The sequence below is a fragment of the Vicugna pacos genome, chromosome 5, assembly GCF_048564905.1.
Source record: "Vicugna pacos chromosome 5, VicPac4, whole genome shotgun sequence".
Classification (NCBI taxonomy): domain Eukaryota; kingdom Metazoa; phylum Chordata; class Mammalia; order Artiodactyla; family Camelidae; genus Vicugna; species Vicugna pacos.
Window position 1 is genome coordinate 4,261,994 of NC_132991.1, and position 19,434 is coordinate 4,281,427.

General features: G+C 58.8%; 1 protein-coding gene across 13 annotated transcripts in view; it reads left to right on the forward strand.

Annotated features, from left to right (window-relative positions):
* Positions 1-19,434, forward strand: part of BIN1 (bridging integrator 1) — a 51,893-nt gene that overhangs the window by 11,543 nt on the left and 20,916 nt on the right. For 11 of the 13 annotated variants that reach the window (XM_072960801.1, XM_031678688.2, XM_031678694.2 and 8 more), the window contains exon 2: positions 14,660-14,740. In XM_072960801.1, coding sequence (XP_072816902.1) covers positions 14,660-14,740 — 81 coding nt within the window. The other 2 variants (XM_072960802.1, XM_072960803.1) reach the window with 2 other exon arrangements.

Consider the following 19,434-nt stretch of genomic DNA (forward strand, 5'->3'; position numbering starts at 1 on the left):
CCCTGCACCTCCCAGGGAGCCCCAGGTAGAGAGACCTGGGTGCTGACACGAAAGCTCCCAACCCGCACGAAGACAGAGTTAGGGAGGGTGGGGTTGCTGGGTGACGGAGGGGAGGGGGGAGGAGAGACTTAGGGAGGGAGTTAACAGCCAGGAATATGAGTTGAGTCTTGATTTAAACCGAGAAACAGAATCCACAGTGGAGTGTGTGTGTTTGTGGAACCTGGGACAGGACGGAAAATACTGTTCTTCTGAAATATAAACTAAGCCAGGCGTTTCCGTGTCTGTGTGACTAGGCAGGTCCTGGGCCCTTCCTGTGGACACTGCCCTGGGTCCGTTGGACCTGGTGGGAGCCCAGTGGTGTGCCCCAGGAGGCTGGCCGAGGTCGTGGGGAGCCCGAGGTCGGCCGCGGGACAGAACCGATTTCTGCGTCCGGGCTGTGAGTCGCCACACCGTCGGGTCACAGTGTCTGCTGCGTGCCTCGACTGACCAGGGGAGGCCACCCCACATCCTGCTCTTCCGAGCAGTGTGGTGAGGAGCGGGGCGAGTGCAGTCAGTGCACGGGAGGCACAGGGCTGAGGCCTTAGGGGGGCTGGGGTCTTCCGCTGGGCCCATGCCCTCTGTGTGGGTCCTGTGGGGCCCTTCTGCCTAAGTCCAGGCCCACCTTGGCCCACCAGCGGTGGACGAGTCCAGGCTCAGCTTGGGATCCAGGTGGCGGGGCCTCAGGGGAGGAAGGAAGGGGAGGGGTTGGCCCAGAGAGGGCCTGGCATGGACCCCTCTACTTCCCACCACTTTCAGCCCTCCCACCCTGGCGCCCTCTCTCTGTAGGCAGCAGGAGTCCCATCCAGCCTTTAGATGCTCCAGAAGTGTCCAGAGCACATGCTGGCTGGGGGCTGACCTCCTGGGGTCTCGGGCTGGGCGTCCATCCCCAAGCATGTCCTGAGCTGTGCCTTTCTGCTCTCCTCCTTTGGCTGTTTCCCATGATTTTGTATTTTTTTGAGGGGAGGAGGTAATTTGGTTTATTAATTTAATTTAATTATTTTTTTAATGGAGGTACTGGGGATCGAACCCTGGACCCCATGCATGCAAGCACATGTTCTACCACTGAGCTACACCCTCCCCCCTCATTTTGTCTTTTTTAAAGGACATTGGTGACTGTCTGGCTGCCCAAACTCTCCTTACCATTGAACTGCATTTGTCCTAGAAAGAGGGCCCTGCGGGAGGAAAGGAACGGGAAGACATGAGACCCTCCGCAGTGAGGGGTGAACTGGTTTTGCTGTGATTTCTGGGGCCCAGCACCCTCTCTTTAGAGTGTGTGTGTGGGTCTCGGCCACTCAGTCCTGTCTGCACTGCCTCCTCTCTTCTTGCTGAGGGATGCAGACCAGATCCTGGGGACCTCCTTAGACGGGGAGACTGGCCCCAGGGCCTACGCTCTGCCCCAGCCCTGGGAAGTCAGGGATGAAGGGGACCTTTCGCACTCGCCTGGTCTTCTCTGCCCCACTTTGATTGTGGAGGCAGGACGCCAGGACCTGGAGGGCAGTGATCTGCCCAGGCCTCTGGAGGCCCCTGCATCTGCTAGGTGGGAGGAACAGTGCCTCCCCCTCTGGCCCCTCCTCACCTACCCTATTTCTGTACCCACTCCCCTCCCACCCTGTCCCAGCACAAGAATAGCGGGGTGCAGAATTAGCAGGTGGGAGCCTGGAAAAGCCCCTCTTGTCCCCTGAGCAGTCGTTGCATCTGCTGGGGGCTGGGGCACCCCCTGCCTCCCCTGTCTGTTGTGTTCTCGGTCCCTCTTGTTTCCCTCGTCCCGTCTCCATCCTTGATCTGATTACCTTCCCTTCTGGTCCCACCCCAGCCCTCCTCCAGCCTCCACTTGAGTGGAAAGCAGTGGAACTAGTCCTGGGCTGGGGGCAGGACCACCCGGTTCTGCTCTGGGTGCCTGAACCAGTGAGCCCCCGCAGCCCCGACCCTGCCCCACCTTGATTCTCCATCTGCAAAGTGGGGGTCCTCACAGGTACTGGAAACTCGGAATCTGTCCAGGGCTGAGATGGGACAGCTCCCCTGCAGCCGAGGGCCTGGGACTGGCCACAGGGCTAGGGGGCGGCCCTCCCCACCGCTGTCTCATGTGTCTGCTCTGGTTGGCAGGATTGGGTGGAGCTATTTAAAGCTGACTCTGGGCATCGACTCCTTTGAATGACAAAAATAACGATAACCCAAGTAATAGCAATAATGCGTTTGGAAAAAATACCACGGGTCTTATGTCCTTCAGGTGCTGTTTAACAGTTTCAGATTCACAGATGTGGGTGTGGAGGATTCTGAGTGGTGAAATGAAGGAATAGCCTGGTTGCATGTTTAGGTCGAGCTTCGCAGGCAGGAACAGACACACAAAGGGCTGAGGGCATTCTGAGGGACAACTGAGTCCCTGTGCCTGGAGTGGGGGTAGTCAGGGAAGGCTGCCTGGAGGAGGTGATATGAAGGACCAGCATGGCCTGGCGTCAGTAGGGAAGCGGGCTTCCTGATGAAGACTGTGGGGTTGTTGGTGGTCCAGCTGGGGTCAGACCTTTGCTTGGCCCCAGGGGGTGAGTGGGATCGGAACTTCACCTCCCCTGCTTGGGCTCTGCTCTGCTGAGCTGTGGGCTGAGCTCAGGCTTGCGGCCCCACCACATGGGCTGTTCCCCCACTGAGCCCAGGAGACAGCTGATGAGGGGCTGGTGGGAGGTGGCTGGGCTGGAGGGGCAGATTCCACCCCTCTGTTGGTGGCCGGCGTCCTGGAGCCTGGGGCTGAGAATAGCACCCACACTTGCATGGAGGGGACAGGTGGGTGGGCTGTGGCTCTGGGGGTGGCGGTGCTGACATTTCTGAACAGGTGGCGAGGAGGGCTGGGCCAAGGGTGGGGCCGTGCCTGTCCTCCACAGGCCCCACCCAGCAACTCTAGTGGCCAGCAGCGGGTGGCCTTGCGTCCCTCCCATCCCAAGTGCCCTGGCCGGGAGCCCTCCTTGACCGCGCTGAGGAGTGGGCTGCGTCCCGGGCTCCGTGCTGGGATGTCGCACATCAAGGCCCATCAGGGCTGCTTGGGACGGGTGCTGCTGGTCCGAAGGGGCCAGTGCTTTCAGCTGCTGTTTGGACCCCAGGGGGCCCTTCCCAGTTTATCCTTTTACCCAAGGGGCAGGGTGGTGGTGGCTGGGCTTGCGAGGTCCCTGCAGAGCCGTGGGGGAGGAGGCTGCTGGGCGTGGGGTGGGGCGGGGAGCGGGGGGGGGGTGGGTTGCTGTCTGCTGTCCCCGAGGAATGTAAGCTTAAGCCTGAGTGAGTCACAGGGAGCAGGTGCGCGGGGCGGCAGGCACCAGGCACGGGAAGGGCATGTGGGGGCTGGGGCTGGGGGCTGGGGCTGGAGGCGTGCAGGGGACCAGGTGGGAGAGGCTGCTAGAGCTTTCTGGCTTGGCTAGTAGGAACCTAAGGCAGCACGGGAGGAAGGGGACGGGGACGGGGGTGGGGGGAACCAGCCAGCACTCTTCCCGACGCAGCCTCCCTGCATCCTTGCACCCCCTGGAGGGAGAGGTCTGGCTCTGGTTCACTGATGGGGCTCAGGGCCCAAAAGGTTAAGTTCCCTGTCCTGGGCTGCACAGCCTGGGCTGTTCCCCACGCCTCCTGCCCCCTGCCCCGAGGCCTCCCCAGCAGAAGGGGTCCCGAGTCGGAAGTGCCTCTTCCCTCCTCCCCTTCTTTCCTCTTAGCAGCTGTCCAGACCAGACACCAAGCTGGTCACTGCCCTGAGCCGGTGGCCGGGATGGGAGACACTGAGGGGGCAGGAGCCCGATGGCAGAGTCTGTCCTGGCTGCCCTGGGGCTCCTGGCTGTTGTATCTCCAGCTCCCTCCCCAGCACCTCTGGGCACCTCAAACTCACTGTGACCCCCATGTATCCCCCTCTCAGGGGATTAAGTCTCCTTCCCTCTTGTTACTCAAACCTGGCATCCCCCTCACTTCCCTGCCCACATTTGACCACTCCTCCCCATCGCCTTTGCTTGCCCTATACTGTCATTTCCCCTACCTGAGTCATTGTGGTCACCTTGAAGACGGGCTCCCTGCTCCAACCTGCTCTGCACCCTGTCCCCACGCAGCAGCCTGGGCTTCCTGGTTCATACTGGAGTTTCAAAGCCAGAGTTTTCCTGGGGCCTCCAACCAAGGCCCTGTGACCTGGTCCTGGCTGCCAAGGCAGTTTTGTGCAGTGGTTAGAGCGCATAGCCTCTGGAGCCAGGCTTGGGGTTGGGATCCTAGTCACCCTGCCGGCAGCCCGTGTGACCCTGGGGCGTTTTTAAGGCAGTGCCTCAGTTTCCTTATCTGCACAATGGGGATGATGGCAGTAGTTCCTTCGTGAGGTTGCAGAGGGGATTGGCTGACGAGTCATGCCAAAGGCTCAGTACCTGTGTTTCAGGGCATCTTCCTCCTACGCCTGCCCTCTTGCCCTCTCTCCACACTCCAGCCTTGCTCTGCCGACCTCAGGGCCTTTGCACTTGCTGTGCCTGCTGCCTGGTGTGCTCTCCCTCCTTCATCAGGTCTCAGAGCTCACTTCTCTGAGCCCCACCCTCTCCATGCTCTGCTGTGTTTTTGCTCAGAGACCTCCATCACCACTGGACATGCCTCCCGCTGTGTGCACCAGCCCCTCCTGCTTCCTGTAGAATAGAGCCAGGCAGGCTGGGAGAGAGTGTCCCAGAGTCCAGGGGTGGGGACTCCTCCCTGTGGTAGGAATGTGGGATCCTGGCAGTGAGGGGAAAATCAAGTGAGGGTCCCTGCGGAGGGAGCAGCTGGGGTCCACCTCTAGAAGTTGGCGAAAAGTTCCTTTCTTCCATTTGATTGTGGAAGCGGGTGGCCAGCTCCATCTGGGTGGTCCTGGCCCTTCCAGAAGCCCTCTTACTGAAAAGGAGGCCTGGTTCTGGTTCTGCTGATGTCTAGAAATGGGCTCAGCCTGATGGGTGGTCCCTGAGGAGTGGGGAGCCAGTCACCACCAAGCCAGGCCCCCCTGAACTCCCTGGGTTCCTGGGCACCTCCTCTTGGCTGACCTCCCACGCCCGCCCACGTGGAAGGGGCTCTCTTAAAGCCACTGGCTTGAGAATGGATGACCACGTTCAGATTCTAGCTCTTGCTGATGGAGCCCTGACACCTGGGGCGTTGAGCCTCAGGTCTCCTCGTCTGTGGGACACCTCCCTCTCAGCACAGGATTCAGAGAACACTTGTAAGACTCTGGGACGCTGTTGGATTCAGGACCGCCTCTGTTTGGTGGCTGCCTGTCTCATTCCGCCAGCCCAGCCCCTCCCAGCTCCCTAGCCCCTTCCCCATCCTGACCGTAACCCCTGCTCCCCTGTGCTCCGTTCTGGGCTGTTCTGCTGCCCTCAGCCCACCCTAGCTTCCTGAGGGGTCTGGGTGGCCCCACTTTGGCTGCTGGCCACTGACTTATCTGCTGAGGCTGAATTTTCAGGCTTCCTGGGAGGGGAGGGGAGAATGGGGTGGGGGAAGGGCTTCCTGGCTGGAGTCCACTGGAAACTCTTTACCTGGGCTCAGAGCCCTTCCCTTCCACCTAGCGATGGGTGTGGAGGAGACCCCAGCCCCTACCTTTCCCAGGGGTTGGGCTAGCCCAGGAAAGGGCCCCACTGGGAGGCAGGTGGGGTGTCTGCACTTCGGTTTCATATTTGAAGGCATTGTTATGGGGCTGACATAGGTGGCAGCCAAGTTTTTATGCACCAGTGAAGGATGGAATGAAAGCAAACTAAACATCACTTTTCACTCTCGCCAGTATTTCAGAAGAAAAGGGAAAATCACTAAAAGAGGAAGGAGATAATTTTAGAGTGACAGTCTCCTGAGAAAGGGCAGTTGGCTTCCTCAATCAGTCAAGCGTTCTTACCAGGGGCCCATGGAAAAAGATGATGAGTCTCTGTGGACTGGTGTCAGGGGACAGGGACCTCTGGAACATGAGGACTTGTGAAAAAAAATAGATCACCGAGCTTCGGGGATGGGGGTGGAGGGGACCGTGCAGCCCGGCCTCAGCTGGCCAGTGGCAACCTGGAAATGCTTTTCAGTTTTGCATTTGATTGTAAAAAAAATCTTTGCAGACTTTGCATTCGAATACTCAATCTGTCTCTCCTGGTTATGTTACAAAAGTGGTTTCTTTACCAGTTAAATCTTTGGACCGCAGCAAGATGGAGTTGTAGTAAACAGACACCCTGCCTGTTACCCCCAGGTGTCTGTGTACCCTCGTTGAAGAATCGCAAGTTGGGTTTGGGCTTTGAAATCCATCAGGTTTGGGGTCCTGGCTCTGTCACTCGTTAGGAGAGTGACCTCTCTGGGCCTCTTTCTTCAGCTTGGTAACGGGACCAACGGTCATCCCTTGGGATGTCCTGGTGGTAAGAGCCCACTTGTAAGGGGATGTCAAGGATGGTGGCGCCCCCGGTGGGTCCTTGGACTGGGCTCCCTGGGTCATGCCTTGCAAGGGGATCTTTGTGGAGCTTCAAAGGAGCCAAGCAGCCGATGCAGGGGTCTCAGCAGGAATCTGCGGGGACTGGGGTGTGGCTGAGAGTGGAAACCTGAGGGTGAAGGGACCCCGCTGGGGCAGGAGCTGAGCTCACAGCACTTCCCCTGAGAGGAGGGCAAGGTGGCAGCCCCTCTGGCCACCACCTCCCAACCAGCCTCTGGGAAACAGATCCTGAGTGAGGAGTGGGGTGCAGAGGAACCAGGGGAGAGGACCGAGGCCCCGGGTGCAGGCCCATCTCTTGGGGGCAGCCCTGCATGTGTGTTGTGTTGGGGAGAGGGAGGCCCCCTCTCCTCCTCGACACCTGTCTGCCCAGAGCTTGCCCTCCCCGACCTGGAGCCCCTCTGGCCACCCTGGGAGACTGTCAGCTCCCCTCTGGTTTTCTCTCCAGCTCTCTCTGCATTCTAGGTTCTTCCGCACTGTCTCCTGGCCTCTGCTCTGCTTCTTGCCCGGCTCTGTGGCCTCCTCGTGGTTCCTGCCACCTTCCTGCTGTGCCTGGAAATGACTGAAGGGCCGTGGGCAGGAGCCTTGTCGTGTGCATGTGTGTGCGCCTGTGCGTGTGCAGACATGTGGTTGACACCAGCACGTGGACACGCGAGATTGCAGATGGGTGCTGCGTGGGGGCCCAAGCTGCGGGGTGTTCTGGCCCCCTGGGGGTGCCGTGCTGTTCCTGGCTTTTGCCCAGGGCCAGGGTTTCAACATTAATCTTTCTTAAAAAGTCCTCACCCTGCTGGGAAGCAGTAAGGCCAAGCCTGATGTGCGGCCAGCCCGGCACTGCAGCTCGGCACCAGATTTATTGGCAGGGCCTCTGGCCATTTGTTCTGGACTTGCTTTCTGGGCCCAGGGTGCCTCTTCCAGGCAGCAGCCCTAGCTGCTCCTTGCCCCTGCCAGCCACAGCCCAGGAAGGCCAGGCCCCTCATTCTTGCAGATCACCAGCCCTGGGCGTGAGTGCTGCTGCCCTGGAGGTGATGGACACGTCCGTGGGAGTGAGCGCACGGGGCCCTGGAGGGAGAGGCAGAGTTTCTGTTGGCTGGGCGACAACTGAAACTGTCCCCTCCTGTAGTGACCAACCAGCCTGGGGGCAGAGCCACCCACCTCCCTCACTGGAGTTGCACCCAGTAGAAGGGACTCAGGGGTCAGGAACCTGGGGTCCAGTCCTGGCCAGTCCACTGTCCCTTCAGTGCTTTCGTCTCCTCCCTCATAAAATCAAGGTACCATGCTCCGGGGCTCACATCGCAGCGCAGTGCCAAGGAGGGTTCCACCAGGCCAGCAGGGCGTCCCTGGGCCAGAGCTGTCTCTGCATCCCCTGTGCTCAGTCACTGGGCACATGGCCTTGGCCGGGACACAGTGATGGACCCAAAGGGCAGCTGCTGTGGCCTTGAGTCCAGTCCAGCTCACTTTGCCACGGAAGATCTGAGCCACACTTGCCTGGGTACCACAAAGCCACTGCGTCTTGGCTCTGCTCCCTCTTAGCCCCGTGGCCAATTCCTGACTTTTCTTATCTCTAAAGTAGGGGTGAGAGAATGTACCTCAAGGCATAAGATGAAAAGAAGGACCTAGAAGCAACGACACCCAGGAGCAGTGAGCACCCCCTCCTCACAAAAGGGAGCTTGGCTTCTTTGAGAAAGGGCTGATTCTTGGAGAAAGGGCTGATTCCAGGTTCCTGACCCCTGGGTCCTTTCTACTGGGTGCGACTTTGGTGAGGAGGGTCAGTGGCTCTGCCCCTAGTCTGGCTGGTGACTGCAGGAGGGGACAGTTTCAGATTGAGGCTTGGAGAAAGGGCTGATTCTGGGGCCGGGCAGCACACACTGAGCCCGGGTGAGCCTGGGGCATCCCGTAGTGTCAGAACCCAAGGAAGTGCTCAAAGACCAATGGAGACGTGTCCACAGGCTCCCACTGGCCAAATTAGGACAGTTTGAGCATCAAAAGAAATAATGATGGAGGTAGGTTATAACACACTGAACGCAAAACGGAAGCAGGGGTCCATAGCGGTATCCCCATAAGGCATGGCCAAGGGAGGGTCTTCTTTCCAGAACACCAAGTGGTGTAGAGTGGGTGATGGAGGCCCTAACAGTTGGCTCAGGCAAAGGCCAGGGGTGCAGAGCTTCTCAGGCTTCAATGTGCATCTGGAGCACAAGGGAGCTGTTTAAATGCACAGGCAAATCCAGCAGTTCTCGGGAGGGGCCTGAAACTTTCTACCAGGCTCCGTTGAACCCACTTTGAGTAGCCAAGTATTCAGCAGCTGTGAATGTAGACATGGGGTGAAAAGTTATCAGCCGTGGACATTCACACAGTGACGCTGTGTTGCTCCTCACTGGGGTACCCCTAACTAATGCTCATGAACGAAGTCACCTTTACAGCAGAGGTCTGGTAAACCCTGCCCGAGCAGCGGGCATGCAAGCTCAGCACAGCCAGCAGGGGACGTCCTGATGGGATTCTGCCTGAGGGACACACTGCCTCTGCAGGATGCTTGCCAAAACAATGTTGAACCTGAGCTCCGTCGCGTCGCACGGAAACAAGCAGATGGACCTGCAGGAAGGACTGGTTTGTCCTCTTTAAAAATGTCAGTATCACGAAAGAGAAAAAAATCCATACAGGTGTGCGGGGGAATATTCTAGATTAAAGGAGATAAGAGACGTGACAGAAGCCCTGTGTGAGCTGTGTTTGGATCCCAGATCAGAAAAACAAACAAGTAACCCAGGCGTAAGGGAGATGTGGGGGCCCACGACGGGTGTGTGAATAGGGACCGCGTACTGGAGAAGAGTAATAAGAGTCAACACATCGGGTGTGCTCGGTGCTAAGCAGTTGTAGGAGAACATTCTTAGGGAACCTGCAGAAGTCAGAAGTGAAGGATTTGGGTAAAGGGTCACGATGTCCGCAGCCTGTTTCCAATTGTCCAGCTAATGTACAAACCAACTGTGTAAATAGAGAGAAAGAGATAAAGCAGAGGTGGCCTCGTGTGACAGTGGGTGACTTGGGGGAGGGGTAGATGGCAGTCTGTTGTACATTTTTTAAAAATTATTTTTTGGTGGGGGAGGTAATTAGGTTTATTTATTTATTTAATGGCCCGACTGAGGATTGAACCCAGGACTGGTACGTGCTAAGCACACGCTCTACCACTGAGCTGTACCCTCTGTTGTACTGTGCTTTCAACTGGCTGTGTGGTTTAGGCTTCAAACTGGAAGTGGGCGGGTGCAGAGGCAGCGCCTGGTGGGCCTGGGGGCTCACCTCTCTCTCTTCCGCCCCTGCTCTGCTGAGGCCTGCCCACACGGCTCTTGGGTTACTGGAGGGTTGGGAGGAAGGAGGGGACAGGCTCGGGCCACTCTGTGGTTGGCATCCATCCCAGGGGGCCAGGGGCCTGGCAGCATCAGGGTGGGAGGACCTTGAGGCTGGCTGTCTGCCCAGCTCTCCTGCCTGGGACCTCCAGGTGTGTAGAAGGGGATGGAGCAGGTGGCGGGGGACACTCGGGGAGCCCCCTGGGGTGTCAGGGAAGGGACCAGAAAACCCCTGAGGCTGTGGGCATGTGTACCTGGGGGTGGGGGCAGCTTCAGCCTCTCAGTGGCCTTTGGCTCCATTGTGGAGTCCTCCTCCTCATTTTTGCCTTTTGGGGTGTCCCCCTCAAAACAGTCCTGGCTGTATGTGCTGGGGGATCCGTGGGAAATCCTGCCCATGCATCTGTCTGTCTGCATCCCCCCCGCCTACCAGGGAGTCCCTGTGGCAGGACGAGCATCCTGCCGCTGCGGTCCCCGGACCGCAGGCTCTGCTGAGAGGAGGAAGTGTGCTGGTGACGCCTGACGCCCCAGCTCAGCTCACTGTGGGACCAGCCTCGACACAGGCTGTAGCCAAGGAGGTTCTGGGAGACAATGAGGAAGGTGAAGGCCCGCTGGAGTCTCAGCAACTGGGTGGTGGGTGCCTGGGGGAGCGGGACGAGGCCGTCTTGTGTGTGCGAGTGTGAGGGCTGGGGTGCCGGGGGTGCTCTGGGTGAGGGGTGGACAGCCGCTCTCTAGGAGAGCTCTTGAAGCGTTCTTCCTGCCCTGTGCCATGCAGTTCAGATGTGGGCCGGTGTCCCCACCAATGCGGGGCCCCAGCCACTCTCTGGGGGGTGGGGGGTCAGAGCCTCTGGAAGAGGGTTGCCTGGAACTCAGGGCTTAGCATTCGCAGAGGGGCCTCCAGGGTCAGGGGTGGTGGGTGCCAGCACACTTGTCCTCTGCCCTGCGCCGGCCATGCTGGGGTGGCTGGGAGGGGGCCAGGTCGACCGGGTGCCCCTCCTCCAATTGTGGAGCTTGGGAGCAGCCCTGTGCTGGCTCCTGTGAGTCTTAGGCTGTGTGTCCTGATTCACTTGCCACCTGTCACCTGGAGGTGAAGACACCTGCTGTGAGGAGGGGCGAGGGGTGTCTGTAAAGTGTTGTGCTTGGGGGTGGCTCCTCGTCCCAATGGGACTGGCCCTGGGGGGCCTTTCTGTCTCTCTGGGTTTGGTGGCTGTGTGTGGGGAGGCGCGTGGGCCCCGTGGGCTTGTCTGTGTCCTGGGGCGGTTGGCCAGCTGGGAGGAGAGGGCTTGGTCAGGTGCCCCGGAGCAGCTGGAAGGGTCGATGCTCTTGGCTGTGAGAAGGGCTGGGGCAGGCAGGGCCCCTTCCTGCCCCGCAGCACTCGGGCCACAGGAAGCTCTTGCCTTAGAGGTGCTCAGTCATGTCCTGGTGGGCCTCCCGCCCCACCCAGGGAGGGGCTGCCGGCCCGTCACAGCCCAGGCCCAGAGAGTCTGGCAGGTGGATGTCGGAAGGACGTTCATTCTGCCCCCAAGCCCCCTCCTCTTTCTGCCCTGGATTGCTCCTTCTGAGGCATTTCAGCCCCTCTCCTATCTGGCTGAGTTGAGAGTGTGGTGAGGGCAGACACAGTGGCCCTGATAAGGCTTCTTGGATGGTGTCCCTGCTCCTTCATTGTGGGTTCACTGCTCTGGGACGTCTGTGTGTCAGGCTGAGTACTTTCCATATGCGATCCTCCCATTTTACACAACAGGAGACTGAGGCTGAGTGATGGGCTGGCTGTTTTGTTCAAGGTCATGACTCTACCTTCGAAGTTCACAGCTCTGATGAGAACACATTGTGTGTCTCCCCTGTGCCAAGCCCCGTTAGGGAGCTGGGGTCACAGAGAGGGCTGGACGTTGTCCTCAGGCTGCTCAGGATTGGGCAGGGCCAGAGGCAGACACTTCTGCAATGAGGGGAGCTGGTCCCAGGTCCTAAGTGGTACAGAGTGAGGTGGAGGAGGGGGAAGGGAGGGGCAACTTTGCAGAGGAGGTGTTGCTAAGAAAGATTTTGAAGGATGAATAGGAGTTTGCGGTGTGCACACGCATTCAAGTACAGAGTGTCTAGCATCTTGGGCTACCATCAGTCTGGACTGAGAGGGTGGGTCAGTGTGGGGCTCGGCCCCCAGCTGTTTGAAGGCTGCTCGGAAAGCCTCTTAGGGGATCGCCAGTACTCAGGTCCCCACTATGGGCCAGGTACAGAGATGGGCTTTACGACATGAGCCTTAAGGTGGGCGCTGATGTTCTCTTTATTTTCCAACAAGGCGCTTGAGGCTCAGAGAGACAGTAAGAGTCCCTTTCCTCAAGGTCCTCCTCACTGCTGCTGCTGGCGTAGTCTCACCACGGCCGGCCTCCTTCTCAAGGCCTGAAGGCCTCCCTGGAGGCTTCAGCTGTCTGGGTGGACCACACAGCTCTCTCTGAGGATGGGGGCCAGGCGTGCATGTCTGTGTGGACATCCCGGGGCCTTGGAAGCCTCGGGAGCCTTGTTGGTAGGGCGGGGACTGGGGACTCTCTGATCGGGTGCATCTCCTTGGGAAGAAGGAGAGGCAGGGGGCCACCCAGGCCCTGACCCTGCTTCCTGGGACCCTCTGGTTCACTCTGGTGGCCCCTGCTGACTTCCGGAAGTTCTTTCTCACCCTTGGTGGTCCGTTTCTGTCTTTGGACATGGTGGGGCTGTGGGGCGGGTGTTGGCGAGGGTAAGTCAACTGCCTGTGCTCAGTGCCGAGCGGACCAGGCACCTCCACGGCTCCACCCTGTTTCCCACCAGGCCTGATTGCCAAGGGGAGTAGGGGAGCCTATGGATTGAGGGACATGCCCTTTTCTTGCTTGTCCTTGTCTAGTTTTGCTTTTCTCCTCTCAGCTCAGTGTCAGTGCTTGGCATCCAGCTGCACTTGCCCAATGGACAGTGTCTTGACTGTCATAGCACAAAGTTGTTGGCGGCCGCCCCCCCCAATCTCCTCCCAACCCCCTGCCACTCTCACCTTTCCTCTCCATCCTCTGTGACTTCTAGTCACCTTGAGCAATTCAAAATTCCCTGGTCGTGGACCTCATCTCTTTGGTCTCGCCTTTGCAGCAAGCCTTCCCCTCAGTTTGAGCTGCCACTTCCCCCAGGAAGCCTTCCCTGATTGCCCAAGCTGGATAGGATTTCCAACCTGGGCTCCCACAGTCTTGTGGATTCCGTGTCTTGGGACTGGACCTGTGTCCGATGGATCTGCTGTCCCAGCAGAGATGCCCAAGCACCCTGAGCAGGTGCTTGGCAAGAGTTGGCCAAATGCATTACATGAAGAGAGAGAGGGGGTCAGAGGGCTGACTGGCCTCACTGTGGTTCCTGGGCAGCTGGGGACAGAGCAGCAGGGCAGCACAGGGCATCCTAGGACCAGTCAGGGTAGGAAGTATTTGGGCTCTGCTCTGGGAATGGGCATCCCTGGGTCCAGGACCCTGGCCTGGCATTCCATGCAGGGTAGCCCACTTCAGGGTCTTTGAAGGGAGGACATGGCTGAGGGGACCTTCTGGCCCCGGACAGCTGCTGGGCTGGCTCACAGTCTCCTTGTGCCTGTTGGGCCCATCCTCATCTCAGCCCTGCCCGGGGCCCACTTTTCTTCCCCCTCCACCCACCACCCCCACCTTTCTTCCGTCTGCACCTGCCACCCCCACCCACTACCAACCGCTTTCTCACTCTTGTTGGGTTTTGGCCATAGCCTCAGTGTTGCCCTTTCTGCTTCCGGTGGAGGTGCCTGTCCAGGCCTGTGGAGGGGGCCTTTGCCTCCCTCTCTCCCTGCAAAGCTCACTCCCTCTCAGCCTCACTGTATCCCCATCTCTTGTCTTTCTCTTTCTTTGCTCTCTTCTTGTTGCCCTCAACTCTCTCCTGCTCCCCAAGTTTCTCTCCAGGATAGGAGGGAGCAAGAGCTGAGAGAGGGGAATCTGGGAGGACCTGGTGGGCCAGCCCTCTGGTCAGGCGCCTCTCAGGCTCCTGGTTCAGTTCCTATGTTTTCTAGGTCTTTCCCTCTCTCCTGGCCTCGGGTCTCTCTCTCTCTCTCTCTCTCTCTCTCTGCCTTTACCCACCCATCTCCCCTCCTCCGCCCTCCACGTCCTCTGCTATGAGACAGCAGAGAAGGGACAGCTGTGACTCACCAGAGGGGACAGTCTGCCTCTGAGATTTTGGGAGTAGAGCATGTGGCCGTGAGCCCGTGTGTGTGTGTGTGTGTGTCACTGTGGGTGCCGGGGTGGGAGGGAGTCTGGATGTGGCCTGGAGTGGATCATATTGGGAGTGGACTCCTAGTACCAGCCAGAGGCCCCCCCACCCTCCCACCAGCCCTCCCTGCCCTCTTCGTCCTGGGGTGGTCCCCCCCACCCCCGCCTTTCCCTCTGGTGTTTGTGAGCCTTGGGCCCAGGAGGGAGGTGGAGTCATGTCTGGAGGGGAGCTGCCCCTCCTGGCCTCTCTGCTGTTCAGCTCACTTTTCAGCCACCAGGGTAGGGGTGGGGCACCCAGGGGTGCGGAGTGAGATCAGCTGGGAGGGGTGCCCCTTCCTTCACACTGTTGGTGAAGCCCTCCTCTTCCTGGTTTCGATGACTACAAGCCTGTCCTAAGCTCCTCCTCCTGGCTGATGGGTGAGCCCTGTGTAGAGGGTGGAGAGGTCTCAAGAATCGGTGGACCCAGTCCTGCCCTTGGAGATCACAGCGCCACAAGGCCTCCCAACGTGCCCAGTGCCCTGGGCTGCGTGACATTGGCTGTGGGCCTCTCAGACCTTGGCTGGGGTGGGGAGGGTTCCGCGGGATTGGTGACAGGACATTCGTGGTTTTTGCCACTCTCCTCAGGGTAACACTCCTCCCTTCTCCCTCTGCCTCGGCAGGTCCTCCAGAAACTGGGGAAGGCGGATGAGACAAAGGATGAGCAGTTTGAACAGTGTGTCCAGAATTTCAACAAGCAGCTGGTGAGTGTCGGGGGGTGGCTGCCGGCCTTAGAGAGCACAGTGAAACTGTGGCTGCCAGGTGGAGAATGTCAAGAGCTGAAGTTGTGGAGTAGGGGAGCCTGAGGAGGATTCGAGTGGGCTGGTGAGGTCATGGAAGACTTCTTGGAGGAGGGAGCACTGGTGCTGGATGTGAACCATGGGAAAGAGGAGGGAGGGGCAGGGGTGTACTTGAGGGCCTCTGTAAGATATCAGGTGTGCAGGAGCAGACAGTAGATTGTGGCCAGACTCTGGAAAACCTTGAAGGTCCAGACAAGAGGGAACCTTAGAACCTTCTCATGAAGAGAGTGTGTCTGCGGGGCTTAATATGGGAGCAGAGTGGACTAGATTTGGTTTGGGCCCCTGCTGAGTGGTGGGTTTCAGGCCGGGCCATTTGTGGAAGGCTTGTGGGTGCCTCTCGACCCCCCTGTAAGGCAGCTGGTATTATTGTTCCCTTTTGTGGAGGGGCAGCTATTGAGGCTCAGAGAAGTTGTGTACTTTGCCCAAGGGCATCCAGCTTTGGGACAGGATTCAAACCCATACTCGTCTGGTTTTGAAGACTGCAAGGGACTTGAAGGGCCTCCTTGCAGGGAGAAGGGCCCATTCCTTTTATGGGCCAGGGTGGAAGCAGAAGGGCCTTGATTATGTTGTCAGCCTGGGGGTGGTGGTTAGGTTCAAGGGAGGGCTTCCTGACCAAAGGGCTCTAAATATCTCAGCAGGGTTGTACCTGAGACCTTCCCCCTCAGATCTGCTAAGTCTAGAATAAGCTACTTTGGTGGCTGAGTCCGAGGACAGTAGAGGGAGAGTGAAATGACCCTGGAGATTTCCCCTCTCTGGGGATGGCCAAGGAGGCAGGGAGAGAGAGCTGGGCCACGGCTTCTGCAGACCAGCCCCAGTGAGGGAAGGCAGAGGGGAGTGGTCATGGAGAGTGAGGTCAGGAAAGGGGCCAGGTGGGCTCAGACTGGAGGCTGGAGGGACCAGGCCTCTTCCTGCTCCTTGTCCACATCTGAAGCCTCAGAAAGCACTGAGGGTGCCCCCAATGTCTCTGCAGCTGGAATGGAATCCTGGGGTGAAGGGGCCTCCTTTGGAGAACTCAGCCCACTGGCCAGGGGCAGGGAGCATGCTGGGAGAGGCCAGGGGAGCATGCTGGGAGAGAGCCGAGGAGCATGCTGGGAGAAGAGGGTGCGGGGAGCATGCTGGGAGAGGGAGGAGGAGGGCATGCTGGGAAAGGGCTGAGGTGGAGAATGCTAGTAGAGGGCTGGCAAGGAGCATGCTGGGAGATGAGGGAGCGGGGAGCATGCTGGGAGAGGGGCGAGGGGGGCATGCTGGGAGAGCGCTGGCAAGGAGCATGCTGGGAGTGGCTCCAGGACCAGGTCCACCCTGCCTTTCAGAGAAGCTCCCCAGAGCAGGGATGGGAGCCTCCATGGCTGCTCGTCCCCCAGGTCAGTGAGGGGAGGTGTTTCAAGGCCCGTCACAGAGACATCTACTGTCTGTGTGGCTCAGGTGAGCCCTTGCCCCGTGGCTTCAGTTTTCTCACCTGCGCAGTGGAGGCTTGAACAAAAACTATGAAGTCCTCCCTCCTGATTCTGTCCCCCGGAAGGCCCAGGCCTGCCCCTTACTCAGCTGGCCTCCCCGGGTTGCCAGCTGCTTTGAAACCCTTTTAGGGAATTGCCGTTACTTGAGTTCCTACCGCGGGGCTGGTAGTGCCCTCTGTTTTATAGACAGGAGCCTCCAAGCCTTGAGGTGGGCGCTAATATTCTCTTCATGTGATGGAGGAGGGACCTGAGGCTCAGAGAGGTTCCCAGGCCACGTAGCTGCTTGGGGGTTGGGGCTTGGGGATTTAAATCCAGATCTGTCCCCTCTCAGGTTCCCACTCTTGGAGCTGAGCTCCAGTCTTGACGGCAGAGTGGAGGAGAAATGTTAGGGCAGCTCCTGAGCTGCAGCCCCGGGGTGAGGGAATGGAATGGGCTGGGCTGTTTGGTGAAAGGTCTGGGAGCTGATGTTCCCTGCGGCTGGCCCCAGAGCTGTGACCAGAGTGTTGCTCCCTCCGCTCGCCTTTCAGAGTCACCCCCTCTGGGTCCCTGGCCCTGGGCAGGGAGTCGCTCACTGATCCTCGTGCAGAAGGGCAGGGGAGTGAGGCCAGGGCTAAAGATAACCAGTGCTGGGGGCTGCTTGTGGCTCCCTGGCTGTGGACACGGACAGTCATTTGACCTGGTGCTGTGTCTGCCTTCAGGGTGGGCGGGGTGGTCGGCTTCTCAGGGGCCAAGGGTGAAAGCAGGGGTGGGCAAATCTGAGGTCTCATTTGAGGCTCAGGGCCACCCTCCCTTAGGGCTTAAGGCTGCTAGGCAGTTCTGGATTTGATTGGTGTGTGGGACTGACAGGGGCCTGGGGGTGAGGGGGTCAGGGTTTAGAAAAGTTGAAGGTCATTATTCTTGAGGGAGTGAATTCAAGGAGCTGCAGGGCTTGGGGGCCCCTGGGAAAGGTAAGGTGAAGCCACAGCACGAGGAGCCCCGCCTCATCTGGGAACACTGAGCGTAGTGGGCCTAGTGCCAGTCAGGGCCGAGGGTGGCAGGAAATTTGGGCTTCCAGGAAGCAAATCTCCCATCCCTTGCTATGAGGGTGCACCCTAGGAGAGGGTGTAGGTCACCCTGTGTCATCTGCTTTCACAAGGGCCCAGTTGGCACAGCCCCTCTGGGCCTACTCAATGCTAGTCACGGCACCGCTGCCCTCAGTCCCTGCACTGAGAAACCCTGGGGAGCCCACTTGTACCCCACCAGCCCGAGTACTCCAGACCGAGCTCAGGCCTTCCTGGGAGCCAGGTGGCCCAAGCTCTTCCTCCTGGGGCCGCCTGGACCTTGCACCCCAGGGCTCATTCTGGCTGTTTGTGTGTCACTGAGGTGAGGCAGGTCTGATTCCTGCTGGTCCCCCAGAGCCCACCCTGGGCTCTGCTCTGAGTGGGCCTCCCTGGCTATGGAGTGAAGATGCTCTGGCATTGCCTGCAGAGGGCCACGGGAGGCAGCTGGAGCCAGAGGCAGTCTGTGCAGAAGGGGACTTCCCTGCCCTCTAGATTCACTGGGAAGATGGGGGCCTGGGTCTTCAGGCCACCAGTAGGGGCTGATGCCAGGAAGGCGGGGGATAGCCTTTTGTGGGAGGTACAGCGAGGACGTGGGGTACCTGCCGAGCTGCCCTGCGGAGCCCCGCCTGGTGTTGGTCCTGGGCTGTGGTGCCCTTCCAGACTCTTGAGTCCAGAGCCCGGAGAGCAGGCTGAGGGGCAGCGGCTGCAGGACTTTCCCCTTCCCCCAGCTGCTCTGCCAGGCATGTGTTAGCGCCCAGGAGCCTCCGGAGGCCAGTTCGGAGGGGAACACACACATTCTGTGCTGGCGGCCTGGGCATCGCCCTGCAGGAGGCAGCTGGCTGGGAGCCCCGGGGCAGGCACTGGGGACCGACCGGGGAGCGGGGCCTGGGACCAGCTGCAGTTGGCAGCGGGGAGGCCAGGCTCCGGGCGGCCCCTTGCACATCTGTGCCCAGAGTGGCTGCTCACAGTGTGTCCCTGTTTTGGAAGCACAAGGGGCCCTGGTACAGCCTGAAGCCTGGGTGAGTGCAGCACCCCCCACCTTCCCCAGGGCGACCCCTCCTCTGGTACAAGACACTGGGGGACAATGGGTAGGGAAGCAAGATGATGGAGCCTTGGTGGAAAGAGAAGCTGGGTCTGGAAGATTCTGTGATGTCAGACGAGTACAATAGCATTGCATCACAAACACACTTATTTTTTCTTTTCTTTCTTTCTTATTTATTTATTTATTTATTTATTTATTTATTTATTTATTTATTTATAGTCAGTTTACAATGTGTCAATTTCTGGCGTACAGCACAATTTTTCAGTCATATACGAATATACATAGACTTGCTTTCATATTCTTATTTTTTCTTTTAAATTCAAGTATAGTTGATTTACAGTGTGTTAGTTTCTGGTGTGCAGCAAGGTGATACAATTACACGTATCTATTCTTTTCCATATTGTTTTCCATCACAGGTTATTACAAGCTATTGAATATAGTTCCCTGTGCTGTGCAGTAGGGCCTTGTTTAGTCCTCATCTCTGCCACCAGAACATTTACTTGGTAAGCCTAGGCAGGCTGCCTCCAGAGCAGGGCGGACCCCTCCTGACTCCCCAGTCCCCTGGGGCCCACAGGCGATCCCTGGTGGAATGCCAGGGAGTTTGAAGGCTTGTGGCTTGGCCTTTTCTTTTCTTCCTTTAATCTTTAATCAGCACGCCTTAAATTTTGATGCTTGTAAGAATTATGTGTGGCTGGGGTTTTATGCTGTCCTCTGTGGGGGTTGAAGGACTTTTGGAGAGGGTTTCCTTTTTTGACTCGATGCTCTGAAGTCCTCCCTGTGTGGTGTCTCTATGGTCCCATGGAGGCATCTGTCAGGACACACAGGCAACTCATGACCCATTCAACACACTGGGGCCTGAGTGCCCAGGCCTTGGAGGTGTTGCTGGCTTTCCAGGTGCCTGCATCACCCTGGCAAGTCTTGGAACCTCAGCCTTGGTGCCGGCCCCCATGCGCAATTGATGCACGGAGCTCTAAGGACACTGTAGGGGTGGTGGTGGGGACTGTGTGACGGGGACGGGAGAGGGTACTGGGGTGACCCTGTGCAGGGTGGCCCCGCCCCCGC